The sequence below is a fragment of the Cervus elaphus genome, chromosome 4 (genome assembly GCF_910594005.1).
Source record: "Cervus elaphus chromosome 4, mCerEla1.1, whole genome shotgun sequence".
Classification (NCBI taxonomy): domain Eukaryota; kingdom Metazoa; phylum Chordata; class Mammalia; order Artiodactyla; family Cervidae; genus Cervus; species Cervus elaphus.
In genome coordinates, this window is record NC_057818.1 from 57,025,814 (window position 1) to 57,053,723 (window position 27,910).

The 27,910-nt window shown below is 55.0% G+C and overlaps 1 protein-coding gene across 1 annotated transcript; it reads left to right on the forward strand.

Annotated features, from left to right (window-relative positions):
• Positions 1-1,688: 1,688 nt before the first annotated feature.
• Positions 1,689-27,875, forward strand: MYBPC2 (myosin binding protein C2). The gene is made up of 28 exons (XM_043899898.1): positions 1,689-1,851; positions 2,976-3,056; positions 3,550-3,636; positions 3,792-3,940; positions 4,237-4,354; positions 5,391-5,439; positions 5,627-5,686; positions 7,642-7,835; positions 8,084-8,216; positions 9,741-9,865; positions 10,290-10,395; positions 11,510-11,682; positions 13,689-13,854; positions 15,047-15,153; positions 15,402-15,431; positions 15,979-16,118; positions 17,216-17,375; positions 17,471-17,575; positions 18,003-18,191; positions 18,668-18,802; positions 20,380-20,547; positions 20,706-20,794; positions 20,916-21,111; positions 21,345-21,484; positions 22,655-22,814; positions 23,123-23,259; positions 26,267-26,453; positions 27,749-27,875. Exons 1-28 carry the CDS (start codon positions 1,833-1,835, stop codon positions 27,757-27,759), a joined length of 3,414 nt encoding a protein of 1,137 aa, XP_043755833.1. The 5' UTR covers positions 1,689-1,832; the 3' UTR covers positions 27,760-27,875.
• Positions 27,876-27,910: the final 35 nt, after the last annotated feature.

The window sequence follows — 27,910 nt, forward strand, 5'->3', positions numbered from 1 at the left end:
GTGAGGCTGGGTGGGAGGGGCGTTGTCACGGACAACGTGTCTTTTGGGGGCCTCCTCTTGCAAATGAGGTATCTTTGGCAAAAACTATCGTTACCCCAAGTGTGGTATAAAATAAAATACATCGAGGTATACAGACCTCCTGGGACCCTTTGTCAGGGACTGCGATGCTGCCCATCCACCCAGGCCTGCTGACCCTCAGAGACACTGGGGCAGCGTCGGGGGAGATGAGAGGAGATGCAAGAAGCAATTAGAGCCAGACCAGACAGCCTTGAAGGCCGCTGCAAGGGCTTGAAATGCAGGCACTGGTGGTTGTATTCAATTTTTGTCTCCGACTCTTTTTGATGATCGGAATTCTTCCCCACCCTCTCCCAGGTTCCCTTTCCGTCTGGGTTTCTGTCCTCCCCCCCCCCCCCCCCCCCCCCCACCCCGCGTTCTGAACTTTTGCCCTCTTCCTCTGTATCTCTGTCCCGGTCTCGCTGGATACAGCCCTCGGGCTGGCGGAGATGCCCTCCAGGCTTCGTGCGCTCCACCCACCCGCGGGGCCCGCAGGAGCCGCATAGCAGTTTGCCTGGCAACCCGTGGCGTCACCCGAAAGCTGCCTCTGGGTTGGCTAGGAGCTCCGAGGAGGCGGGACGTTTCCGGCTCTTAGGGGATTTTGGAAAAGGATTGCGGGCGGGAGGTGACGATGGGCAGGAAAAAAGCCGGGACCGACTAGCCTTCCCTTACTCCAGGGTCTTTCCGCCGGCGTTATTTGCCCGCCTGTCCTCGGCCTTAAGCTCAAGCCTCCATACCCTTCCCCTCTTCTCTCGCGCGCCCACCTCGCCTTCCTCCCCCCAAACACCTGGCGTCCCAAGACGCTCCCCTCCAGCGCTCCCCTCCTCGTCTCCTTCGCCTCCCCCTGCCCGGCGTCCAGCTACCACCACCCCCATGCAAAAAGCCGCAGGTCCCCCTGCCGGGAAGGGCGCCAATGTCCGGGCAGCCCTCCAGGGCCTTCCCGGTCTCCCCACCCGCCCCCGCTGGGGCACCCGCCCCCTCCCCCGCTTCCGGTGCCCGCCGCGCCCGCTCCGGGAACCACGGCGGGGAGCCGGCAGGGCGCGGCCCCAGGAGGGGTCCCAGGTGGCCGGGGCCCCAAGTCTGCGTGTAGGCCCGCGCCGGGAGGGTGGGACTCTGGAGTCCCGGAGCCTCGGTGCCCTCCCCCCCACGCCTCCTCTGCGGCCACCCTGCCTACGCTGGGAAACCGGACTCTGCCTCCCGGCTCTGGTTTCCCGAAAACGCCTGACTTGCAGATGCTAAGAATGGTTTTCTAGACCCTGTCTTCCCCACCATCCCTACCCCCCGCTCCCCATGCCAGAATCCTGGCTCAGAGCCCTAGTCCACTTCAAACCCCAGTCCCTTCCTGTCCCTCCGCCTAGGAGCCAAGAGTCTAGGCCCTCATCCTTCTCCTTTCTCTGGGATCCAAGAATCTGGACTCCAGGCCGGTTCCGCACCCGGATTCCGGAGTCCAGGCCCCCACCTCCTTCAGACCCAGGAGTCCCTGCCTGCCGCACATCCTCCCTTAGACCCAGGTGTCGGAAGCCCAGCCCCCCTCCTCCCTGGGGACCTGGCATTTGGCCACCTCTCCTTGTCCAGCTGTTATTTCTCGCCTTTTAGAACACACAGGCGGAATGTGGGGCGGCAGGGGAGGGTGGGGTGGGGAGGCGCGTCTATGCCTCCCGGAGCCTCCTGGGAGTCTCCCGACTCTTTAAAGGGCCCCCCCGGGGGGGCCCACCTGTCCTTCCTAGGGCCCATCGGGACACTGCTGCGGTCGGAGGAGCTGGAGGAGGTCCTACGACATGCCTGAGGCAAAACCAGGTGGCTTGGGGGAACTCACTCCCTCCCTCTGTGGAGATGCAGTCCTGTTTTCACTGGGGACTTCTCCCTCCGTGGGGTTGGGAGAATGGGGTGTCTTCTCCCATTGGGGAGGGACTCCCTTCCTTGTGTGGGAGAGGAGGGTCCCATACCTGTGTTAGGTGTGTGTGTGTGTGAGGGGGGGTGATTCCCTTTCCCTCTGTGGTGGTGGTGGGGCTTCCTTTCTCTGCAGGGAGCTGGGGGTTTATCTCTGGGTGCACGTGGAGATTCTCTGTGAATCAGTGTCCCTCTTCCTCCACGGGGATGGAAGTCCTGCAGTTGGAGACTGCAGGGTTTTGGCGGGGTGATCGGGTCCTTTACATTTGAGGATGCGGTCTTCTGGGAAAGGACCTGGGTCACTTCTGTGAGTGAGGATTGGGACCTTTCTCTGCAGGGAGATGAGGTCTGGTCCTTGCATGTCTAGTTATTAGGGTCCCTGTCTGGGTGGTAAGGCGAGTTCTCTGTACAAAGATGAGGGCACCTCCTTTGGATGGGGTTTGGGGATTCCTGGTGTAGGAATTAGGGGACCTTCTTCATACAGAGGCTGGAGAGCCTTTCTCTGTGTACAGTTTCAGGGTCCTTTGAATGGAACTGGGGGGCATTTTTAAATTTGCGGATGGGATGGGGCTTCCTCTCTATGAAGCAGTGAACGGAGGAGACACAAGCCCCGAGAGAGGACCCTTCCTCTTGGGATGTCCAGTTGGCTGGTACCAGGCCAACCAGGCTGAAGGGTGGGTGTCCAGCCCCTCGCTACAGCTGGGGTCCTGGCGGGCCAGGCGCCAGCAGGCAGGGCGTGTGAAAGATGCTGTGGTCAGCACCAGTGTCCGATTTCCAGCCCAGGGGAAGAGCTAATTATACCGTCAAGACCTAAAAGGTCAGAGCCCGGTGGCCCGGGTGGATGAGGCAAGGCCTTCCCCGGGGAGGGGAAGGAGAAACCGGATCCACAGACTCTCGGATTAGAGATAAATTTACACCTGGACGGCTGGACTCCAGGATCTGAAGGAGGCGGGGCCCAGGGGCCTGCACTCCGGGGTTCTGGAAGAGAAGACGGAGCGCGTGCTCAACCCGGAATGTCTTCTGCCTCACAGCGGCCAAAAAGGCCCCCGCGGGCAAAGACGCTGGCAAAGATGCTGCTGCCAAGCCGGCTCCCAAGGAAGCGCCCCCTACAGGTGAGATAGATGGCGGCTCATCCCCAGCCTCCCGGCTCTCTCCTTCGGTCCGTCCTCCCCACAGCTCCGCGACCGACCGCCCTCCCCTACTCACAGCCCTCCAGGGCTCCCCAGCGCCTCCAAGGCGGAGCCTAGCCCCTCAGCCTGGCCGTCAAGCCTCCAGCAACTGGCCGATCCGTCCGCAAGTCCCGCCCAGCTCTGAACGCCCCAGCCCGTCCTGACACCTCTCCTACCCTTTTAAAAAAGCCCCCGTTAAGACCATCCGGATCTCATATGGGGAAATTGAGGCCCGAAGGGGTGGGGGACCCTGGACACCCACACACCTGGATGACACATTGGTCTCTCCCAGGTCAGGAAAAGCCATTTTGCCTCCAAGGTCTTTTTGATGCCCAGCAGAAGAAGGTCCCGTCATTCGCTCTAAACCCCGCCCCCAAAGTGGCCTGCCGCCACCCTCCTCGGCCCACCTCGACCCCCGATCTTATCTCCTGAGCAGAAGCCCCACCCGAAGACCAGTCTCCCACCGCGGAGGAACCCACCGGCGTTTTCCTGAAGAAGCCAGACTCCGTGTCGGTGGAGACTGGTGAGGGGCGCCTGGGCGAGGAGGGGGTGGGGGTCTGGGGGCTCCTGGGACTGAGGGAGGTGGGGCCGGAGGCTCCCAGCGTCCCAGTCCTCTTTATAGGGTCTTATGGTTCCTGCCCGACCCTCCTTTGCCACCCCTTTCCCCCCTCCTCTTAGGAAAGGAAACTGTGATCGTGGCCAAGTTGAATGGGAAAGAGCTGCCGGCCAAACCCGACATCAAGTGGTTCAAGGGGAAGTGGTTGGAGCTGGGCAGCAAAAGTGGTGCCCGATTCTCCTTCAGGGAGTCCCACGACGCCGCCAGCAATGTGAGGACCCCGTGGGGAGGCGAGGGCCTGCGGGGCAGAGCTGGAGGTTGTGCGGGGCAGGACGGGAGAATGTCCCGGTCAGAGCAGGCTGCGTTTGGGCACGGGGTGTGCATGACCCCAGGAGCTCTCAGGGTCAGGGATGTGGGCCCCCAGAGATCAAGATTGCCCAGGCATGGGAGGAGACATGGGGGCTGGCCCTTCCTGGGGGAACTTGGAGAGTGGTGAGGTGGGCTGTAGGGGTGTGGGGTGGCACTGGGGGTCATTACATGCACCCGCACCCCTGGCCGGGCCCCCAGGTGTACACTGTGGAGCTGCACATCTCGAAGGTGGTACTGGGGGACCGCGGGGATTACCGCATCGAGGTCAAAGCCAAGGACTTATGTGATAGCTGTGCCTTTAACATCGATGTGGAGGGTATGCTGGTGGGGGTGGGGGCCAAGGGTCTTGGGTCTGGGTGGGGGGTCAGATCTGCCAGCCAGGTGTAGGGATAGAATATAGAGGTGGGGGTGAGGTGGGCACAGGTTTTTGGAGGATGGAGCACAGAGGTAGGGATCAGGGTATTCAAACCTGGAAGGGAAGTGAAAGTGTTAGTTGCTCAGTCGTGTCTGACTTTGTGACTTCATGGACTGTAGCCCACCAGCCTCCTCTGTCCATGGGCTTCTCCAGGCAGGAATACTGGAGTGGGTTGCCATTTCCTTCTCCAGGGGATCTTCCCGATTGAGGGATCGTATCTGGGTCTTCTGCATTGCAGGCAGACTCTTCACCACCTGAGCCACCAAGGAAGCCATTCAAAATTGGGGAGAGGGTCTACCATTTTAGAGCCTGTTGAGGTGTAGATTTGGGGGTGAAAAGGTTCAGGGTTTGGAGGTGTGCATGTGAGGCTTAGGAGGTGAGTTATGTAGATTCCAGGGTCACAGCATACAGGCTTGAGAGAGTGGCAGTAAGGGTTTGAGAAGTGAGGGTGTCCGAAGTTTTTTTTTTAAATATACTTTCCGTTTTATTGTCTATTGTTTATTTCAGGTGAATCTAAGGGTGAGTGGGTTGAGGGTGGGAGTGTACAGGATTGATGGGAGGTTACACAGATTTGGGGGCATGTGTGTGGAGCTCTGAGGGTGTACAGATTTTTGAGAAGTCTGCAGCCCAGGAGGTATGGGAGCTTAAATATGGAGGACACAGGTGCTGAGGTTGCTCCTGCCTGCGGAGAAGGCTTAGCTGGGGGATGTAGGCTGCTGAGAGAGGGTGGTACATGGCAGGGAAATGAGTCTACAAGCAGAGGGTGTCCAGGTCTGAGAGAGAGGGTGTGCTGGCTCACAAGATGGAGGGAAAGGGACCTGGGTGAGGTTGTGCAGGCCTGGAGGAGGCTGTGCAGGCCTGGAGGGAGGGGCACTCTTGGTCTTAGATCAGGCTTTGCCTCCAAGCTCATCTTCTCTTCCCCATCACCCCTCCCCAGCGCCCCGTCAGGACTCCGCTGGACAGAGTCTAGAAAGCTTCAAGCGATCGTAAGTGACCCTGGACCCTGGGGAGCCACAGGGGGTTGACCTGGTGCCAAGGGCCATGGGAAGGTCTCCCTTGGGAGGGGCAGCTGCGGGAGAAGGGGAGGATCAGGGAAGCCTAGGAGTGGGGATCCAGGGTGAGCCTGAGAGTCGGGACCTTGCTGGGGTTCACACTCCCTTTTGATGGCTACAGGGGTGAAGCGAAGTCAGACACCGCGGGTGAGCTGGATTTCAGCGGGCTGTTGAAGAAGAGGTGAGTCCACTCTGCCTGGCATGGAAAGGGGAGATGGGGACTCAAGGAGGAGAAAGATGGTGGGTGAGGTCCCCCTGCCCCCCACTGCTTCCCCACTGCTCTCCTGGGACCCCCAGCACCCCTCCATCGGCCCGCCCCCCACCCACCCTGCCACCTGTCCATCCACCTACATATCCACTTACCCATTGCCCATCCCTCTGCCCACATATCCATTCATCTACTCACCATCTTCCCATCTGTCCACCTATGCATTGGCCATTACACTCAGCCCCCCATTCATTGATCCATTCATTCATCCTGCACCCACCAACTCCATCCTCTACTTCCCCACCAACCGAGGCATCCATCCATCCACCTTTCCACCATCCATCGTCTGCCCTGCATCCACCTTCCCATTTGTGACTCTATCTGCACCTGCATCTCTCTTTCAACTGAGTTCAACATCTTACCCACCCATCCTAACTCATCTACCTCCTCATGTAGCCAGGCCTCCCTCTATCAACTGTTCACCTCTTCAATGGCACACCCATCCTCCAGATTGTTCTGTTAGACTCATCTACGTGCTCTGTGCTTAGTCGCTCAGTCGTGTCTGACTCTTTGCGACCCCATGGACTGTAGCCCACCAGGCTCCTCTGTCCATGGGATTTTCCCAGGCAGGAATACTGGAGTGGGTTGCCATTTCCTTCTCCAAGACTCATCTATATGCAATTGCTATTGTGTAGGTAAAAAAAAGATTGAATATTGGCCATTTTATATGGGTCAACATGATGCTTGTCCAGTCACTCAGTTATTCATTATCTGCTGGTCCATATATTCATCCTTCCATTTACACATCAATCTGCATAATGAAATCCCCAACAATTCTACCTACTAATAGATTCATCTGTTTGTCTTTTCCAGCCATCCATCTTCCCAGTCATCTTCCATCAATATGTTCACCCAGCCAGCTCCTCCCAGCTCACTCAGCCATTCTCCACCAACCCATCCACCTATCTTAATGCCATCCATTCCCTACCAATCCACCCATCCATTGACCCAATCATCCATGGGCCTAACCGTCCATGGACCCCTCCACCCCTGTATCAGTCCCCCACTTAATGCTCTGTACATCAATCCAGATAGTCACATGTCCCCAAATTCGCCCACTCATCTATCCTTCCTTTGTTCCCTTCCCTTCCTTCCTTCTTTCCAGAGATCCACTCACTCTCTCACTCATCAAACATCTTCTGAGGCCTCCTGTCTACCCTGAGCTGAGATCAGGGGAGAGAGAGAAGTTTGACTGGTTCCCTGACGTTGGGTCGCTCATTGCCTTGGGAAGATGGGTCTGGTCCAGCAGACACGGACACAGACCAGGACTGTTTAGTGTGGTCAGAGAGAGGTCCCATGAGGGCCTTGTGAGAGCCCAGAGTGAGGGCAACTGCTATGCTGGGAGTATAGGGAGTGCCTCATGGAAGAGGAACTCTGGTGCTAGGTCTTGTAGGATGAAGAGCAGGTGGAGAGAGGTCATCCAGGCAGGGAAACATTTTGTGCAAAGGCTCAGGGAGGCAGGAGCAAGCCTAGAGCATTCAGGAAAGGGAAAGTAGGGTGGTTTGGTAGTGGGGAGAGTGGGGATGGGTCAGAGGGTGAGGTTATGATGGCCAGGCTGAGTTGCTGGGGCTTCCTCCTTAGAGCGGTCGGGAGCCACGGAGGAGTTTTGAACAGGGAAAGGATGGCATCTGATGTAGGGGTTCAGAAATAGCCCTCAGGGGTTAAGGAGGGAACAGACTGGAGGGGAAGAGATGGGATGAGGTCAGGAGGCCAGGGAGGAAGGAGGCTGGGCAATGGACCAGGTGGGACAGGGTAAGGAATAACAGGCCCAGAGAGGGAAAGTGACACAGAAAGTGGGAGGAGGAGGCAGGGGGAGACCCTCAGCTCCTCACTGCCTGGTGCCCCCGGCCTGTTCTCCCCACCTTCAGGCAGGTGGTTGAGGAGGAGAAGAAAAAGAAGAAAGATGACGATGACCTTGGCATCCCGCCAGAGATTTGGGAGCTCCTGAAAGGGGCAAAGAAGAGTGAGTATGAGAGGATCGCCTTCCAGTACGGCATCACCGACCTCCGGGGCATGCTGAAGCGGCTCAAGAAGGCCAAGGTTGAGGTCAAGAAGAGCGCAGGTCAGTGCTGGTCTGAGGGGAGAAGGGCCCTGCCCACGGGGACTCCAGCATCGTGGGCAGCCAGTGGTCGGACCCTGGACTTATCTTTGGGAGGTCCCACTCTGAGGAGTAACAGACAGCCCTGTTCTCAGGGGCCCTCCAAAGCCATAAGAGGCTTTCTGACCTTGGTGGCCTGGGGAGGGAGCCTTGATGGCTCAGAGCACTGAGAACATCTCAGCTCCATCCCACTCACATCCCTCCATCTCCAGCCTTCACAAAGAAGCTGGATCCAGCCTACCAAGTGGACAGAGGCAACAAGATCAAGCTGGTGGTAGAGATCAGCGATCCAGACCTTCCCCTCAAGTGGTTCAAGAATGGCCAGGAAATCAAACCAAGTAGCAAGTATGTGTCGGGGGTAGAGCTCGGGTTGGGGGGAATCCAAGTCCCAGAGACAGGGAGAGTCCAGAAATAAGACAGGCTACTCTTAACCCAGAAAGGGCACTCCCTCATCCATATGAAAAATACAGATAGGGATACCTGAGTAGAAAAATAGACAAAGGCAGTGAACGGGAATTCAGTTAGAAGAAACCCAAATGGCCAATACACTAAGTACATATTCAACCTTGCAAACACAACCACCATCACCAATAATAACACAAATGAAAACAGCAGTCTTGGGACTTCCCTGGTGGTTTAGGGGTTAAGACTTCACCTTCTACTACAAAGGGTGTGGGTTCAGATCCCTGGTAGGGGAGCTAAGTTCCCACATGCCTCAGGGCTAGGAAACCAGAAAACAAAACAAAACAATGGTCTTTCTGCTCTCCAACTGGACAAAGACTTTAGAAAATGATAAACCCTAGTGCTGGAGAAGACATAGGAAAATGGGTCCACAGATGTTGGTGGTGGGAATGTATATTGGCAAATCTCCAAAAGGGTAGTGTATTCAAAAGCTTTTAGATTGTTCAATGCTAGGTGTTTTTCATAAGGGCCTAATCATGGTTATGCATATTTAGCTGCAAGGATGTTCACTGGATCATTTGCTGCTGTAACAAAAAATGGAAAACACCCAAAGCATACAATTCCATACTAAGGTGCTGTGCTGTCACTAAAAAAGATATTCTAAAATTTACACTACCATGGGAAGCTACTGAAGGTTAGTGTTATGTGCAGAAGAGTTCTCATTTCTGCTACACAAAATGTTAATCTACATATAGATTTTAATATAAAAAGATTGAAAAGACAGAGGTCAAAATGTTTGTAGCAGTTATCTCTCGGCAGAACAATTCTGGATGGGTTCTACTTTTAGTATTTTTCCCTTGGCTGTGTTTTCTAGATTTCTCATCATGAGCATTTGGGATGTGATGAAAAGTGATGGTAATTAAGCTACAGGTTAACTTGCTATAACAAAGCGTCCCCAGAACACGGTAGTTTAGAAAGAAAGATGTTTCTAGATGATTGATCTAGATCCAGGTTCCACATTTTTGGCTACACAATTTCTTATGGCATTATCCTCATCCGCATGATTGAAACTAGGTCATGGGCACAACTGTATCTATCAGACAGGAAGAGGGAAGGAGAGAAGTCTAGAACAAGCATCACAAAATTAGAGATGACCTAGCAGTTATCCCCATCTCCTCCACTCACATTCTGTTGGTCCAAGCTCAGCGGCGTGGCCATCCTAGCTGCAAAGACATCTGGGAAATGTAGTTCTTTAGGTGGGTTGCTGTGTGCTGCTGCTAAGTGGAAGAAGGTGGATATGGGTGGACAGTTAGTATTTCCGCTGCGGTTTTTTAAATACTAGAACTTGGACCATCGACCCCTTTCCCACACAACTTGGCTCTGAGAGGGAGTGGTTTGTCCTGAGAATAGACGGGTGCATGCAGGATCCCCTCTGTGCCCTGGGTTGAGCTGAGACTTTTGCACCAGATACGTGTTTGAGAACGTTGGTAAGAAGCGAATCCTCACCATCAACAAGTGCACGCTGGCGGACGATGCTGCTTATGAGGTTGCCGTCAAAGACGAGAAGTGTTTCACCGAGCTCTTTGTCAAAGGTGAGGCCGAGATTTGGGCGTGAGCTTGGGGAGTGGGGCTACTGACCTCCTGTGGGGCTACCGGGAGACTACTGACCTCCCCTTTCCAGATGCCCCACAGAATCCCCAGTCTTTAAAAAAACATTTTATTTTGTATTGAGGTATGGCAGATTAACAAATGATGTTGTGATAGTTTCAGGTGAACATGAAGGGACTCAGTCATACATGTACATGTATCCATTCTCCCCCAAACTCCCCTCCCATCCAGGATGCCACATAACGTTGAGCAGAGTTCCATGGACTGTTCAGTATGTTCTTGTTGGTTATTCATTTTAAATATAGCAGTGCGGACATGTCCATCCCCAAATCCCTAACTATTCCTTCTCCCCATCCTTCCCCCTGGGAACCGTGCGTTTGTTCGCTAAGTCTGTGAGTTTCTTTCCAGAACCCCCAGTCTTGATTGTCACACCCCTGGAAGACCAGCAGGTGTTTGTGGGTGATCGGGTAGAAATGGCAGTGGAAGTGTCAGAAGAGGGTGCCCAAGTCATGTGGTGAGTGACTCTTGACCCCCAATCTCCACACGGATGCCCACAGTGTCTTTGCCTCAGCCTCAGTCTGTAGGATCTCTCTTGAAGACTTCAGACCTTTCCCCAGTAGTTTCTGGGAGACCTCAGCCTTTCCCAATAAATCCTGTTCTTCGTTTATGACCTCTTCCTGAAACTTCTGACCTCTGCTCTTCCAGGTCTTTTTCTGGATCCCTGCTATTTCTTTTTTTTTTTTCCCCCTGCTATTTCTGATTCATTAAATTATTTATTCACCCATTCAACCAATTATCCATCGTTTGGTCCATTCACTCATGTATCCATCTATCCATCTATCTGTCCATTTGTCATCCCGCATCTATCCATCTACCCACTCACCCATCTATCCATCCATTTATCCATTCTTACATCTATTCCCCCATCCAACAAGTATTTATTGAGCACCTACTGTGTGGTGGCACACTTCAAAATACTAGAGATAAAATGGGGAGAAAATATATCAACATGGCTTCTGCCCTTATGCAGTTTATGATCTGGCAAATTGCTGGGGCGTGGTGTGTATGTGTGTCTGTGTGTGTGTACTGGAGACAGATAGAGGTATTAATCAAGTCATCACACAAATAAATATCGAAGTCCTATTTTGACAAGTATATCAGAGGAGCAATAACTGATGCTGTAACCATTTTTTAATAAGAGAGAAGGACTCAGGAGGTCAGGGAAGGCTTCCTGGAGGAGGTGACGATTGAGCTGATATTCAAATGACGAGGAAGTAGAAGTGAAGTGTGAGGAGTGGCCGGGGCAGGGAAGCACCATTTTCTGAGGCCATAATATCTGCCATATCTCGGTGACCGTGAACTTCCTCTATGCTCTGACCTCTCCCCCATGATCTCATTGTGTCTCCTGACTTCCAATGGAGTCCTGTGGCCTGTGACCACTTCGTCCTGTTTTTCTCCTCTGACCTGTGACCTATCTACTCTCGACAGCTCTGTCAACATTTCTCTCTCCTCCTTTTCTTGATTTCCCTTCTGATCCCTGATTCTTGCTCAGGATTGTCTGACCCCTGACTCACCTCTGACATCCAGACTCCGGGCCAAACGGATTCCTCACTTCCCCCTCCCCCCAGGCTGAAAGATGGCGTGGAACTGACTCGGGAGGATTCCTTCAAGGCCAGGTACCGCCTCAAGAAGGATGGGAAGCGTCACATCCTCATCTTCTCGGAAGTGACCATGGAGGATAAGGGGCACTACCAGGTCATGACCAACGGCGGCCAGTGTGAGGCGGAGCTCATCGTGGAAGGTACGGGGTCTCCCGGGCCGGGGCCGGGGCCGCACTGCGCGTGCTTCAGCACACAGCTCCGAGGTGCCCAAGCCCCGAGGCTTGGCGCTCTCCCTGACTCCTTCTTTGCCTCCTGCCCTACATGCGATTCACCAGCAGATCCTGGGGGCTCCACCTTCAAGGGATATTCTGAATCTGACAATTTCCTTCCACCTCCATTGCCCACACCTGGCCCAGGTCTCCATCCCTTTATGCCTGAACAGGTGCAGTCTCTACACTGCTCCCTCTATTTCCACACTTGTGCCCCCACCCCCATGCCAGCCAGAGCAATCCTTGTGAAATGTCCACGATGGATATGGGACACACTCTGTCATCTAGCTCAGGGGATAGGACCCATGTCAATTTCTGGTGCAGTTGACTACATTTACAAGAGATGTCACCACCCCCATCCCCCACTCCTGTGAGCCTGTAATTCTTTTTTTAAAAATATATTTATTCGGTTGCACTGGGTCTTCGTGGTCACATGCGGGATCTTTAGTTGTGGCATGTGAACTCTAGTTGCAGCATGTGGGATCTAGTTTCCTGACATGGGTCCCCTGAATTGGAAGCATGGAGTCTTAGCCACTGAGTCACCAGGGGCATGCCCTGTAATTCTTAAAAAAATAAAAAAAAGCTTGAGTCATTGGTGGGCCAGATAAATGATGATATATCCATCTGTAGCCATAAAAAACCAATTTTTTACTCTATTGATTTGGAAGGGTTTCCAACATATATTGTTAGGTGAAGAAGCAAATATGCCACTATTTGTATGGAAGGGAAAGAGGAAGGAAGGGAAAGAGGGAAGGAGGGAGGAAAGAAAAGAAAGAAGGAAAGGAAGGAAGAAAGAAAAGAGGGAAGGGAAGGAAGGAGGAAAGAAACTGTATGTACATCTTTGCTTTTATGGCTGTGAACTGGCTATAATGTATCTGGAGATTGGATAGAGACCTGTATAGTTGGCAGTGGGGAGATAAGCGATCTCCCCTTGTATATCTACATCCTCTTATCATTTTATTTTTTTCATAATTTTATTTATTTATTTATTTTTGGCTGTGCGGGTCTGCATTGCTGCGTGGGCTCTTCTCTACTTGCAGTGCGTGGGCTTCTCACTGTGGCTTTTCCTGTTGCACAGGCTCAAGGATGGATGGGCATCAGCAGTCGTGGCTCACGAGCTCAGTAGTTGTGGTTCCCAGGCTCTAGAGCACAGGCTCAGTAGCTGTGGGGCTTGGTTGCTCCACGGCACGTGGGATCCTCCCAGACCGGGGATCGAACCCGTGTCCCCCGCATTGGCAGGCGGCCTCCCTACCACTGAGCCACCAGGGAAGCCCCTATCATTTTATTTTTAAGCCATACAAATGCATTGTTTTATTTAAAAAATTAAAATTAAAAAAAAAATGTAAGTCAGACCCCAGCCATCTTCGCAACACGTTCCACCTCCCTGAGCCAAAGCAGAGCCTTCTCTGTGGCCCGCGGGGTCTGCCCCAGCCTGCGTTACCTCCCACATATGCCTCCCTCACTCTGCACCAGCCTGCTGGCTGTTGTCCAAGTCGGTAAGCCTGCTTTCCTGTGCCAGGTCCTTGCACATGCCGTGCCCTTTACCTGCGGGCCTTCTGCAGCCTCCCCGCCTTCCCCCAGGCCTCGTCACTCCCTCCTGTTGTTCAGTCACTAAGTCATGTCCGACCTGAGCATGCCAGGCTCCCCTGTCCTCCAGTATCTCCGGAGTTTGCTCAAATTCAGGTCCATTGAGTCGATGATGCCATCCAACCAACCATCGCTCCCTCTAGTTTTTGGTCTGTGTGTTTTCCGTTCAGTATCTGTCTCCCCACTAGAACGTGAGCTTGTGAAACTTACAGGTTTTTTTTTTTTTTTCTGGGTTGTTTCATGGCTGGATCCCCGGAGCCAGGGACTGTGCTTGGCCAATAGTGGGTGCTGGCCGATCCCCGCGGACAGGCCGGACCTTGATGACCCCGTCTCCTTCCCTCCCTGTCCAGAGAAACAGCTGGAAGTCCTGCAGGACATCGCGGACCTGACCGTCAAAGCCTCGGAACAGGCCGTGTTCAAGTGTGAGGTGTCCGACGAGAAGGTCACGGGCAAGTGGTACAAGAACGGGGTGGAGGTGCGGCCCAGCAAACGGATCACCATCTCCCACGTGGGGAGGTACGGAGTGCGCTGTGCATGTGGCCAGCAGACCTCGCGGTTTCAGAGAACAAGGGTTTAGGGAATTCCCCGGTGGTCCAGCGGTCAGGACCCGGTACTTTCCCTGCAGTGGCTTGGATTCAGTCCCTGGTTGGGGTACTGAGATCCGGCAGGTTGCGTGGTGTGGCCAAAAAAAAAAAGAACAAGGGTTTATTTCATTGTGAGTCTCAGGGGTGGTTGGAGGCTAGCTGATCTCTGATGGCCATCATGCTGGACTCCCTCAGAGCCTCGCTAGGATAGCTGGGCTGCTCCCGTCTGGCCCGTGGGACCTCTCATCCCCCAGGAGGCTGGTCCTGGCATATTCCTGTGGCCCACACAGGCGTCCCAAGAGAGAGCAGAAGCGACCAGGGCCTCTGAGTGCCGTGCGCTGTCCCTGTGTCACTTCTACCACGTCCTATGGGACAAAAGAGGTCACAACCTGCGAGGTCTCCTTGCAGGAGTCACCGCTCCAGGGAGAGACATCTGTGGCCATATTTGCAGTTGGCTTCGGCGGGGAGGGAACTTCCCTGGTGGTCCAGTGGTTAAGACTCTGTGCTTCCAATGCAGGAGACACAGGTTTGATCCCTGGTTGGGGAACTAAGATCCCACATGCCGTGTGATGCAGTGAAAACATTAAAAGAAAAAAAAAAAAAAAAGGGAACTACTTTGGAGGGGAGGGTGTCTAGCTAGGGAAACAAGGGACTGGAATTCAAAGCATAGCACGTGGACGCCTGACATCAACACCTGGTAATCTGTAGGATTCTGAGTGCCGCTGTGATGCCCACGGAACACTGTGTCCCTGTGGGTCTCCTGACAGCAGCTTTCGGCAGAATGTAGCCTTTCTCTGGGTTCTGTATAAGGGCCCCGGCCTGCTGGTGGTGTCAGTAAGGGCGAGAGTCAACGCTAATGTGTTACCATGTGCTGGGGAGTCTTCTAAATGCTTTACAACAACCCCCTCGTAGACTGTCAACATTATCCCTGCTTCATAGGTGAAGAATCGGGGGCACAGAGAGGTTAAGTGACTTGCCCAAGGTCACACAGCTAGTAAGGAGCAGAGTGGGATTGGGTTCCAGTTACTAGCATTGCATTGGGCACGTAGATTGCACTGCGGCGTGTTTCTCCATGGTGGTCCCCAGGACGACCTAGGCTGACCTCTACCCTGCCCGCCCCTTAGGTTCCACAAGCTGGTGATCGATGACGTCCGGCCTGAGGACGAGGGAGACTACACGTTTGTGCCTGATGGCTATGCCCTGTCCCTCTCGGCCAAGCTCAACTTCCTGGGTGCGGGTGCCTCTGGGTTTCCCACCTCCCCCGGGGGGCTCAGATGCCCCCCTTCAGGACTGAGTTGCCCTAACTGTACACTGGGGGGGTGACAGAGGGTGTTTGCAGGAGGTGGGATGTCGTGGGCCTGAATCCACCCCCACTCCCCAGGTCCCAGGGTGATGCCAGGCCCTCCCCTCTGCCTCCAGGGTGTGAGGGTGGGATAAGGGGCCCATAGACCTAACCATCTGGTCTTCTTCATCCTCCAGAAATCAAAGTGGAGTACGTCCCCAAACAGGGTAAGGACCAGGGGCTGCTGTGGTCTGTAAGCGGGAGGCAGGACCCCCGGGTCTGAGGGAGGAGGGGCTGGAGGCCTGGACCCCTGGGTCTGAGTCAGGAGGGGCTGGAGGCCTGGACCCCCGGGTCTGAAGGGGGAGGGTCTGGGGGCCCCAGGTCTGAGGGGGGAGGGGCCGGGGGCCTGAACCCCTGGGTCTGATGGAGGTGGGGCTGGGGGTCTGGACTCCCTGGTCCGAGGAAGGAGGGGCTGGGGGCCTGGACCCCTGGGTCTGAGGGGGGAGGGGCTGGGGGCCTGGACCCCTGGGTCTGAAGGGGGAGGGTCCGGGGGCCCCAGGTCTGAGGGGGGAGGGGCTGGGACCTGGACCCCTGGGTCTGATGGAGGGGGTGCTGGGGGTTTGGACTCCCGGGTCTGAGGGAGGAGGGGCTGGGGGCCTGGACCGCTGGTTCTCTATGGCTGTTGGAACCCAGCTTCCCAGGAGATCCTCTGGAGGGGTTAGGAGGCCAAGCTGTCCACTCCCAAGTTGCCCAGACTCTCTCTTCTGCCACCAGAGCCACCCAAAATCCACCTTGACTGTTCCGGGCAGACCTCAGAAAATTCCATTGTGGTTGTGGCCGGAAACAAGCTGAGGCTGGACGTGTCCATCACCGGGGAGCCCCGGCCTGTTGCCACCTGGATGAAGGAGGATCAGGTATGGTGTGGCCTCCCCGGTGCCTTGACCTCTCCCTCTCAGCCCTGCTGGGTGGCTTTAGGCAAGCTGGTTCCCTTCTCTGAGCTTCACTCTCATTGTCTGTAAAAGGAGGAGTATGATACCTTCCTCAGAGAGATGAAGACTGGAGATTACATTTGTTCATCACGTGGCACTGGCCCAGCCCATGATGGGTACTCCATCTATCCCTCCATCCATTAACCTGTTAATCCATTAGTCAGTCCAGCCATCCATCAACTCATCCATCTAACCATCTTTCCCTTCATCAATTCATTAATTGATTCATTCAACAATCAACCCATCTATCCATGAATTAGTCCACTTATCCATCCATCCACCCATCCATCCAACAAACATTTTCATCTTGTATGTTCCAGGCCCTGAGACAGTTCAGTTTTTCTTCTCTCCTCTGGGCTTCGGTTTCCTTTTCTGTAAAATGGAGAGACTTGACTCATTCATTCCTTCACTCAGCAAAGCAGCCCCCCCCCCCCCCCCCACCCCACCCACCCCGCCCTGAAGTTCCCTCTATGCTGGGTTCTCTGCTCATGCAGAGGATGTAGCCAGGAATCACACGCAACCCCTGCTTTCCTGGAGCCTCACTTGTGGAGAGAGGCAGACCGGTGCCCCAAGAGTCACAGTCTAGGGTGATCGGGGCTGAGATAAGGGGAGGTACCAGAAACTGTGAGGATTCAGGGGCTGGGGCCACCCCTTCCTGAGGGTATCCAAGAGTGATTCCCAGAAGAGGTGACTTCTTCTGGCTAACGATGGGTACTGATATAGCAGGGTATAGCAGGTATAACGATACAGCAGGTCGAGAAGTGGGTCAAGGCCTTGCACGCCCCAGGGATCAGCTTTGTAACATCTTGGGGATGAGACGGTCTGGTGTGTTTAATGAAGGGTGCTGTTTGCTGGAGGGTGAGGAGGGCAGAGGGGGTGGTGATGAGGCTGGGGGCGGACCCACCAGGTCCTCTGCGGCTGGGGCCATGGGGAACCCCTGGCAACTGCTGAGCAGTGCAGAGGCAGAGGCCGGTTTGGGTTTGGAGAGAAGCTGACGGAGGCCACCCGGTGGTCGTGTTCAGGTGTTCACGGGCACCGAGGGCAGGGTCCGCATCGAGGAGCGAGGTGACATCAGCAGCTTCGTGATCGAGAGCGCGGAGCGAGGTGACGAGAGTCGCTACACCATCAAGGTCACCAATCCTGTGGGCGAGGACGTGGCCTCCATCTTCCTGAAGGTTGTGGGTAAGCGCGGGGGACCCCAGGGGCTGAGCCAGGGGGTGGTCCTCCAAGGCCACGAGGGGTCCTCTGACCATCCTGCCTGAACCCCCCCTGCCTAGATGTCCCAGACCCCCCGGAGGCAGTGCGAATCACGTCGGTTGGAGAGGACTGGGCCATCCTGGTCTGGGAGCCCCCCAAGTATGACGGGGGACGGCCGGTCACTGGTGAGTGCCTGTCTGCCAGGGGGCCATGACCGCTGACCTCCCTCGCCCCCCGACTTCTCCTTGACCTTCAAGAGTCCTCAGCATCCTCAGTGACCGCCCTCGGAGACATGGTTTTCTGTCTTCAGCATCTCACCATCCCCTCTGCCTTTCTGTCATTCTTTCCTCCCCAGTGACCTGGGGATCCTGGCTTTCACTAACAGCCGAGGATTTTCCGTGACCCCTGACTCCCTGATTCATGATCTGTGACCCTTCCCGATCCCTGGCCCCACCTGGGTGACCTCTAACTGCTCTGTGACCCTAAGATTCATGGCCTCAGACCTCTCTGGGTCATGTGACCTGCTGTGCCCTTGACTGCCCCCTGACTGACCTGTGACCCCAGGCCTCCCCGTGACTGCCTCCACTTCTCTCTGCCATGGGGGGCTGCCAGGATACCTCCTGGAGCGGAAGAAGAAGGGCTCCCAGCGCTGGATGAAGCTGAACTTCGAGGTCTTCACGGAGACCACCTACGAGTCCACCAACATGATCGAGGGCATCCTCTACGAGATGCGGGTCTTTGCCGTCAACGCCATCGGGGTCTCCCAGCCCAGCATGAACACCAAGCCCTTCATGCCTATTGGTGATGCCTCTCTGCACCCTCCCCGAGCCCCTGCCCTGCTCTGACCCATGCCCCATCTGTCACTGATCTTGGACCCTACACCCTGGCCTTGCACTCTCTCTGCACACCCTGGCCTTGCACTCTATCAACTCTGCTGACTTCTGTCCCCTCTCATCAAACAACTCAAGACTTTGACCCCCTCCAGCACCATGCACCCTTCTAACCTCTTCCCCACCCAGTACATCGGCCACTCACCTTTATGATCCCACTCTGTGCTGTCTCCTTAATGTGTCCTTGACCTCTGACCTACCACGCTAACGCCTATCCCTGCCCTTGGAGACCTCACGATCCCTGGATCCCATTGCCCAAGACTGGCAATGCCACATCCTTGCTTGCTGACCTCTGCCTCACCATATGGATCCCTTTCCTGACCAGAGACTCCAGCTCTGGCCCCTGAGCCCTCACTGACCACCCCCCCTTTCCCTGGAATCTTACAGCGCCCACGAGTGAACCGCAGCACCTGACTGTGGAGGACGTGACCGACACCACCACCACCCTCAAGTGGCGGCCCCCGGATAAGATCGGGGCGGGTGGCATCGATGGGTACCTGATCGAGTACTGCGTGGAGGGCTGTGAGTCACCTGTCTGGCCTGGTGGGGGAGACTGACGCATGCAGAGCCCCAGTGGGCATCCAGTCCGGGGACTGCTCATGGGGCAGGTCTCTGGCGTAGTGAGCTGCCCTTCTGTTTGTGCTTGCTCCAGTCTGGGATGGGATGGGTCAAGCCAGGCCCCGAGTGACCAGCTTGTCCTCTGTCCCTCCCTCTCTCCTTACCCACTTCCTTCCTTCCTCTCCTACATACTTCCTCCATACAGCAATACCTTTTATGCATCCTCCAAGTATTTATTGCCCTTCCTCAATTCTATTTATCCATTCACCTACCCACCCAACCTTCCATTTATCCATCCATCCATCCATCCATCCATCCATCCATCCATCCATCCATCTATCCAAGTACTTATCTTCTCCCTACACTTGCTTCTCTTCCGTTCTACCCATTTATCCATTCATCTACCCATCCCACCAATCTTTCATCCTTCCTTCCTTCTTTTCCTCCCTTACTTCTCCCTCCTTCCTTTCCTTCTCTCTCTCCCTCTCCTTTCTTTCTCTCCTTCCTTCTTTCCTTCCTCTTGCCCACCCAGTCATCCATCCAGCCATCTCTCTATCCATCTGAAAACTGTTTGGATCATCCAATTATCCACCCAACCAATAACATTTTTTTCATCCTTGTATCTATCTCTTCACTGCTTTCTTCTCCCCCTCCCTGCCTTCCATCCCTCTGTTTGCCTACAGGACCATTTAACCGTCTAACAATCTGTTGTCTGTCTGTCCATCCATCCATCCATCCATGCATATTTCCACACATCTCGCCCTCCATCCTTCACTGAGCAAACTGAGCCGACTTTGCCGTCAGCGGCTCCGTGACTCCACGACAGGCCCAGTGCCCGGGCCCTGGGGATGCCTCCCATGTGGTCCTCTCACAGGGAAGACAGGAATGCCATATCCCAGGCCTTAAGTCAGACAGATGTGGGTTCCAGTCCTGGCCCTACCCTACACTTTTTAACTATGTGACCTTGGGCAAGTCCCTCAGCCTCCGCTTCCTCATCTAAAAATGGCGAAGACAGTTCCCGCCTTGATGGGATGCGGTGATGACCACATCCGGGGATGCAAGCAAATGATGGATGCTTGGGCTCTGGCCAGTTTCTTTCCTTTCTCTTCCCAGCACTCTTTGCTGCACTCCTCCCATTGCCCTCCCCTCCCCAATCTGTGTTTCAGAATCTACTTTTGTTAGAGTTCACCCTGTCAACTCTTGGTCTGATCCATATTAGCTCACCAACCCGTGGCAAAGAAACCAAGATGGAAAGTCACCTATTATAGAGGCAGGAAATCCGAGGGGTCGTCTCTACCATTCCCACATCTTTACCCTCTCTGACCCTCCATTTGCTCACCTCTAAAATGGGGATAACTGTGGAGGCAGGAATTAATGAACGAACATTAATCAGCTCCAACTTGGTCCTGAGACAAACTCAAGAAATGTCAGCTGCAGCTAGGCCTCGCGGTGGGGGCCCGAGGCACTGAAGGGACACAGGCCAGAGGGGGCCCCTAGGAAGGTCCTGAAGGAAGCTCCCCAGCCTGGCTCCTCTCTCATAGCTGACGAGTGGATCCCTGCTAACACGGAACCCGTGGAGCGCTGTGGCTTCACCGTCAAGAATCTCCCCACAGGAGCCAAAATCACCTTCCGCGTGGTCGGGGTCAACATCGCGGGCCGCAGCCAGCCGGCCACCCTGACCCAGCCGGTCACCATCCGGGAGATTGTGGGTGAGCAGCTCCTGACCCCCCGCGGCCCTGCTCTTCGAAAGACCAAGCTGGTGTGGCCATTAGGGCCGCCCCCTGGTCGGCCCCTCTCTGTGCCTCCGTGGGACGTCCCCCCGCACCCCCGCCCGGCGCTGAGCCCCTCCCTGGGTTTGTACCCTCAGAACAACCCAAAATCCGACTACCCCGCCACCTTCGCCAGACTTATGTCCGCAGAGTCGGGGAGCATCTCAACCTGGTCATCCCCTTCCAGGTGCGTTGAGCTGCGGGGTCGGGGGCGGGGAGCGGGGCGCAGGGGTGAGGAGGGGTCAGCTCCTGCGGGTCGGACCCAGGCTGACCAACACGCCCCCCCACCCCCGCACCTCCCCGGGCAGGGAAAGCCGCGGCCGCAGGTGGTGTGGACCAAGGGCGGGGCGCCCCTCGACACCTCCCACGTTCACGTGCGCACCAGCGACTTCGACACGGTGTTCTTCGTGCGCCAGGCGGCCCGCTCCGACTCCGGGGAGTACGAGCTCACGGTGCAGATCGAGAACATGAAGGACACGGCCACCATCCGCATCCGCGTTGTGGGTGCGCGGCCCGCGGGCGGGGAGGGGAGGGGAGGAGAGAGAGCCCGACGCTGGGAAGTGGAGAGGTTGGAACGGAGGAGGGTGGGGCAGAAGGGGAAGAAATGCCAGCGGGACGCCAGGGCGGGGAACCCGAGACCCCGCAGGGGTGGGGATGGGCGGGCGGGCCAGAGGAGGTGAGGCGCTGGACATTTAGAGATGCCTGGGCTGGCTTCTAACAGCCCACCCACCTTCCAGAAAAGGCAGGGCCCCCGGAGAATGTGATGGTGAAGGAGGTGTGGGGCACCAACGCGCTGGTGGAGTGGCAGCCCCCCAGGGATGACGGCAACAGTGAGGTCACCGGGTATTTGGTCCAGAAAGCCGACAAGAAAACCATGGTGAGCGAGGGGCTGCGGGTGGCGTGAGGAAAGGGGAGAAAAGCTAGGGAGATAGTCACAGCAGGTGTGCTGTTCCCATTTCCCAGCTGCAGAAAACTGAGGCACTGAGAGATCCGGGAGAATGGGCCGGGGCCACGAGGAAAGACTTTTGGCTGAGATTTGGTGCATAATAGGTTTTTCCTTTTTGGCTGCACTGTGTGGCTTGTGGGATCTTATTTTCCTGACCAGAGATTGAACTTGGGCCACAGCATTGAAAGCCTGGACTCTTAATAGGTTTTCTGTTTCTTTTTATTGAGGTAAAATTCACCTAGCAAAAATTGCTAGGTGGTGCTAGTGGTAAAGAACCCGCCTGCCAATGCAGGAGATGCAAGAGATTCAGGTTCAATCCCTGGGTTGGGAAGATCCCCTGGAGAAGGGCATGACAACCCACTCCAGGAGAATCCCCTTGGACAGTGGAGCCTGGTGGGCTACAGTTCATGGGGTCGCAAAGAATCGGACATGACTGAAGCAACTTAGCACGCATACATTTTTAAGTGGGATTTCCCATCTTCCCCATGTTGTGCAACAACCCCCTCTATTTCATTCCAAGACATTTTCATCACCTGGAACGGATACCCTGTGTCCATCGAGCAGTCCCTCCCCTTCCACCCCCCCAGCCCCTGGCGGCCCCCCATCTGCGTCCTGACTGTGGATTTGCCCATCCCGGGCATTACGTCTGGATACAGTCACATGCTGTGAGCCTTTGTGTCTGGCTCCTTTCACTCAGCATCATGTTTTCCAGGTTCATCCACATTGTAGCTGGTATCCGTGCTTCCGTGCTTTTCATGGCTATTCCCTTGTTTATTTGGTTAGTTTTGGCCACACCACTTGGCTTGCAGAATCTTGCTTCCCCAGCCAGGGATGGAACCTGTCACCCCCTGCAGTGGAAGCACAGAGTCCCAACCACTGGACCTCCAGGGGATTCCCCGACCAGTCCCTGGCTGGTATGGACCACGTTTTGCTTGTCTGTTCAGCCGCTGATGGGCACCTGGGCTGCTCCCGCCTCCCGGTCATTGTGAACAGCACTGTTGGGAAGGGCAGGTTCTGTGAGCGAGGCGTCTGCTTTCCTGACGCCCTTCCTGGGCCTGTGTCCCTGACTCTCCCGGCCCTCCCCTGTCCCCCACGCTGCAGGAGTGGTTCACGGTTTATGAGCGCAGCCGGCACACCTCCTGCACCGTGTCCGATCTCATCATGGGCAACGAGTACTATTTCCGAGTTTACACCGAAAACATCTGTGGGCTCAGTGACTTGCCTGGTGTCTCCAAGAACACAGCCCGGATCCTCAAGACAGGTCTGGCCACCCCCACCCACTCAGGGTCCAGCCTGGGTCCCCCATCTATCTCTGGGTTTGTTTGGTTTTTTTTTTGGAGTGTCATTGATTTACGATGTTGTGTTAGTTTCAGGGGTACAGCCAAGTGATTCAGTTCTACATATATGTATACTCATCATTTTTCAGTCTTTTCCCATGCTGGTTATTACAGACTGTTGACTCCTCTGATCCTCCTCCTCCTGGATTCAGAGTTGGTGGCACCTGGTGCTGGAGAGGCGGTCGGGGGCGGTCCGGGTCAGTCCCTCACAGGTGCATCTCCCCTCCCCCAGGTATGACCCTCAAGTTGCCCGAGTTCAAGGAGCACGACTTCCGAACGGCCCCCAAGTTCCTGACGCCTCTATTAGACCGGGTTGTGGTGGCTGGTTACGCTGCAGCTCTCAACTGTGCCGTGAGAGGCCACCCAAAGGTGCCGTGTGTGTGTGTGTGTAACCCTGGGGAACATCTTCACCTTCCAAGGTGAAGCCCTCTTGCCTTCCCACTGCATGGGCTCCTCCTCCCTGAGTTCTCTCTCCTCTGCTCATGGGATTTACTTTTAGTGAAAAGTGTTTCCTTTATTTGTATTTAATTTGGTCTGAGCCACGTGGCATGGGGCATCCTAGCTTCCCAAACCAGGAATTGAACCTGTGCCCCTTGCAGTGGTAGTGTGGAGTCTTAACCACTGGATCACCAGGGAAGCCCCAGGATTTGCTTGCTTTTAACCCACTTCCTCTCTCTCTCCTCTAGCCAGAGCACAAGTCTCAGCTCATTACACTTTGACTTCCCTCAAAAACAGGAATCTTTCGGGTGGAGGGGGTCTAACACTTCAAGGCTCCCTGTTATCTTCCTGCCCCATCCAGTCTCCAGGCTGCTGTCTGGGAATGCAGATACTTGCAGTCTTGAACTCCCAAGGGCCCACCTAGACCAGGGGCTGCAAACTACGGCCCTCAGGCCAAATCTGTCTGCCACTGGTTTCTTGAAATAAGATTTTTAATCCTTTTTCTCTTTTTCTTTGCTTTTTTTTTTCTTTTCTTTTTCTTTTGCTTTCACATTACTAAATAAGATTCTATTGGAACACGGCTGTTCACACTAGTTTGTGTGTTGTCTCTGGCCGAGACCATAGAGCTCAGTTCAGTTCATTCGCTCAGTCGTGTCTGACTCTCCGCGACCCCATGAACTGCAGCCTGCCAGGCCCCCCTGTCCATCACCAACCCCTGGAGTTCACCCAAACCCATGTTCATTGAGTCGGTGATGCCATCCAACCATCTCATCCTCTGTCATCCCCTTCTCCTGCCCTCAATCTTTCCCAGCATCAGGGTCTTTTCAAATGAGTCAGCTCTTCACATCAGGTGGCCAAAGTATTGGAGTTTCAGCTTCAAAATCAGTCCTACCAATGAACACTCAGGACTGATCTCCTTTAGGATGGACTGGTTGAATCTCCTTGCAGTCCAAGGGACTCTCAAGAGTCTTCTCCAACACCACAGTTCAAAAGCATCAATTCTTCAGTGCTCAGCTTTCTTTATAGTCCAAATGTATAGTCTCACATCCATACATGACTACTGGAAAAACCATAGAATTGACTAGATGGACCTTTGTTGACAAAGTAATGTCTCTGCTTTTTAATATGCTGTCTAAGTTGGTCAAAACTTTCCTTCCAAGGAGTAAGCATCTTTTAATTTCATGGCTGCAATCACCATCTGCAGTGATTTTGGAGCCCAGAAAAATAAAGTCAGCCACTGTTTCCATTGTTTCCCCATCTATTTGCCATGGAGCAATGGGACCGGATGCCATGATCTTAGTTTTCTGAATGTTGAGCTTTAAGCCAACTTTTTCACTCTCTTGTTTCACTTTCATCAAGAGGCTCTTTAGTTCTTCACTTTCTGCCATAAGGGTGGTGTCATCTGCATATCTGAGGTTACTGATATTTCTCCCAGCAATCTTGATTCCAGCTTGTGCTTCCTCCAGCCCAGCATTTCTCATGATGTACCCTGCATATAAGTTAAATAAGCATGGTGACAATATACAGCCTTGACGTACTCCTTTTCCTATTTGGAACCAGTCTGTTGTTCCATGTCCAATTCTAACTGTTGCTTCCTGACCTGCATACAGGTTTCTCAAGAGGCAGGTCAGGTGGTCTGATAGTCCCATCTCTTTCCATAGAGCTCAGGAAGCCTAAATCATTGACTCCCTGACCCTTTTCACACATTTTGCTGTCTTCTGGTCTAACTCCAATTTTTAGCATCAGCCCCGGTAGGCCTACTGTGGATTCCATCACTGCTGTTTACTATTTTATTCACTAACTCCATTTGTTCATTCATTCCATTCATTTATTCCCCTACCAATTCATTTATTTATTCAGTTCATTCATTCACTTCATTTGCTTATTTACATCATTCTTTCATTCTTTCAACACACATATTTCAGAGACTCTCTATGTACTGGTGAATTGAACAAGGAGTTCCTTTATATTGGGGAAGATGGCCATTCCTCTGAAATCACACGTGCGTGCGTGCTAAGTCGCTTTAGTCATTTCTGACTCTTTGCAACCTTATGGACTGTAGCCTGCTAGGTTCCTCTGTCCATGGGATTTTCCAAGCAAGAATACGGGAATGGGGGCTTCCCTGGGGGCTTGGATGGTAAAGAATACTGGAGTGGGTTGCCGTGCCCTCTTCCAGGGGAATCTTGCCAACCCAGGCACGGAACCCAGGTCTCTTACATCTGAGCTGGCAGGCGGGTCCTTTATCACCAGTGCCACCTGGTTGACAATGAAATTATAAAGGGTGGGGACTACCCTGGTGGTCCAGTGGGCTAAGAATCCACCTTACAATTCAGGGTATGAGGATTCGGATTCGATCCCCGGTTGGGGGACTAAGGTCCCACCTGCCAAGGAGGAACCGAGCCTGCGCTCCGAAATCAGAGTCCCCGCATCACAGCAAAAGATCCCGCGTGATACAACTAAGACCCGAGGCAGCCCAATCAATCAGTTACTTAAGAAAATTAGAAAGGGTGGAGGGTCTGCTAGGGAAACGCAGGCGGTTGTGAGAGTGTAAAGCAGGCATTCCTGTACCAGTCTAGGACCCGGAAGTGACCTGGGAGCGGAGACCTCAAAGACAGGCAGGTGCTGTTCAGGGGGCCTGACCGATCTGAGGAACAGCAAGGCCGCCCACGGGTTGGACAGAGAGGGAGGGGCGGGAGGTGAGGGCAGAGGACCGATGGGGCCAAATCACATAGGGCCCTGTGCCACCACAAGGGGGAGCTCTTGCTGTTACCGAAGGGGAGACTGAGGGTCAGAGAGGAGTGACTCATCCAGGATCCGCCAGTCAAAATGAGGGGCTGGGAGAGCCAAAGGGAGGCTCCGCGCTGCCTCCGAGGCCCCGTCGTGCCAGCGCGCAGGGGACCCTCTGTCACGTGGCTTCCTTGTCTGCTCCGCTCAACAGCCCAAGGTGGTCTGGATGAAGAACAAGATGGAGATCCGCGAAGATCCCAAGTTCGTGATGACCAACCACCAGGGGGTCCTGACGCTGAACATCCGCCGCCCGTCCCCCTTCGACTCGGGGACTTACTCGTGTCGGGCCGTCAACGAGCTGGGGGAGGCCCTGGCCGAGTGCAAGCTGGAAGTCCGAGGTGAGCCTGGGGGCGTGGTGGGGGGGGGGGGGGCAGTGGTACTCTTACACTCCACCCGCCTTACCCTCATCCACGGCCGTTACAAAGCTGACGGTGCGGGGCAGGCCTGGGCCCTCTAGGACGACGACTGGGAAGCCGATTCAGACCCCAGCAGGGACACAGTCATGTGCGGGGGACAGAGGCAGCACAGGGTTTTGGGGGGGGGGGCGGGGCGGGTAGCACCTGACCCCGCCTGGGCGGGAGTCTGAGGTTCTCCAGAGGAGCTGAAGGACAAATAAGAGGTGAATGAGGATGCGAAGAGCTTAGCAAATGATCACTAAGGCTTTGAGTGCAGCTGGGGAGGTGTGTGGACACAGCATCGAAACCGTCCGTCATGGACAGTGGCAGAGGGCCGGGGCCGGGGGTGGCCGGGAGAGTCCGGAAGACAGCCCCCTTCCACGGCCTGTCCCCAGGCTCTGTGCCTCCGGCCCCTGCCTCTCTGCCCCACAGCCTCAGCCTCCTTTGCCCTCTTCTTCCTGAATTCCGCCCCAGCCTCCAGTGTCTCTCCAGTTCCACCTCCCGGCCCTAGCGGGCGCTCTGTACCACGGCTGACCTGCGCACGGCCCTCCTAGGGCTCCCCCAGCAGCCCTGGGACCCTTCAGCCTGGTGTCAAGGTCCTGAATCTGCTACCCCTCAGGTCCCCCCTCCTTGTGCCCCCCATTTTCCAGCCACACCGAACAGCTTGGGGTTGGACAAACCAGCTGTGCTGTCTCCTGCCCCTGGGACTTTGCACATGCCGTTCCCTCTCCTGTCTCCGGCTTTGGTCCACCAGTCAAGACTTGGGGGGGGAGGCTGCTCACCACGTCCCTCAGAGGCGGCCGACGTTCACATGGGCCTCCAGGGTCCGTCCCCGGCCGTGACGCCCCCGGCTCTGATGACAGCCCAGCAGACAAGGGACCACTCTTCATGCACCTCCTGCCTGTTATTTTAAAGCACCGCTCTGCCGGGCTGACCCACTTCCTAGTGTTCTGCTGTCCCCTTATCAACTATTGAATCCACTCAGAAATATGGCTTCTTCAGGATTCCAGTGAGGGCTGGCCTCCAGCAGCTGCTCGGAAGTCAGAATATGCCAGCCTGGAGTTCAAAACTACAGGAATCAAGGGCTCGATGCAGTTGGGTTAACCTGGTGTCCAGCTGGGTGGGGAAGAGAAAACTTGACCCCCTGCTGCTGGCCAAGTGAATCTAAAGGGCAGAGGCTGAGGCAGGGCAGGGGGCACAGGAATTTTTACCACCCTCTTCTCTTCCACCCCCCACAGTGCCGCAGTGAAGTTCTGTCTTCCACCTAACAAGATGACTAACTGGCTGCTGAGTCCTAACCCAGACTTCCCCAGAGACGTTTCCCTTTCCCGAATTATAAGTGAGAAGATGGTAGTCTTGTCTTGACACCCGTGTGTCTGTCCTTCTTGAGTCTGTGGTCC

Bases quoted from the DNA above. Each gene is read 5' to 3' on its own strand.
- MYBPC2 (XM_043899898.1), top strand. The intron at 5,440-5,626 runs GTAAGTGACCCT...TGATGGCTACAG, and splicing joins CTAGAAAGCTTCAAGCGATC to GGGTGAAGCGAAGTCAGACA. The intron at 17,376-17,470 runs GTAAGCGCGGGG...CCCCCTGCCTAG, and splicing joins CATCTTCCTGAAGGTTGTGG to ATGTCCCAGACCCCCCGGAG.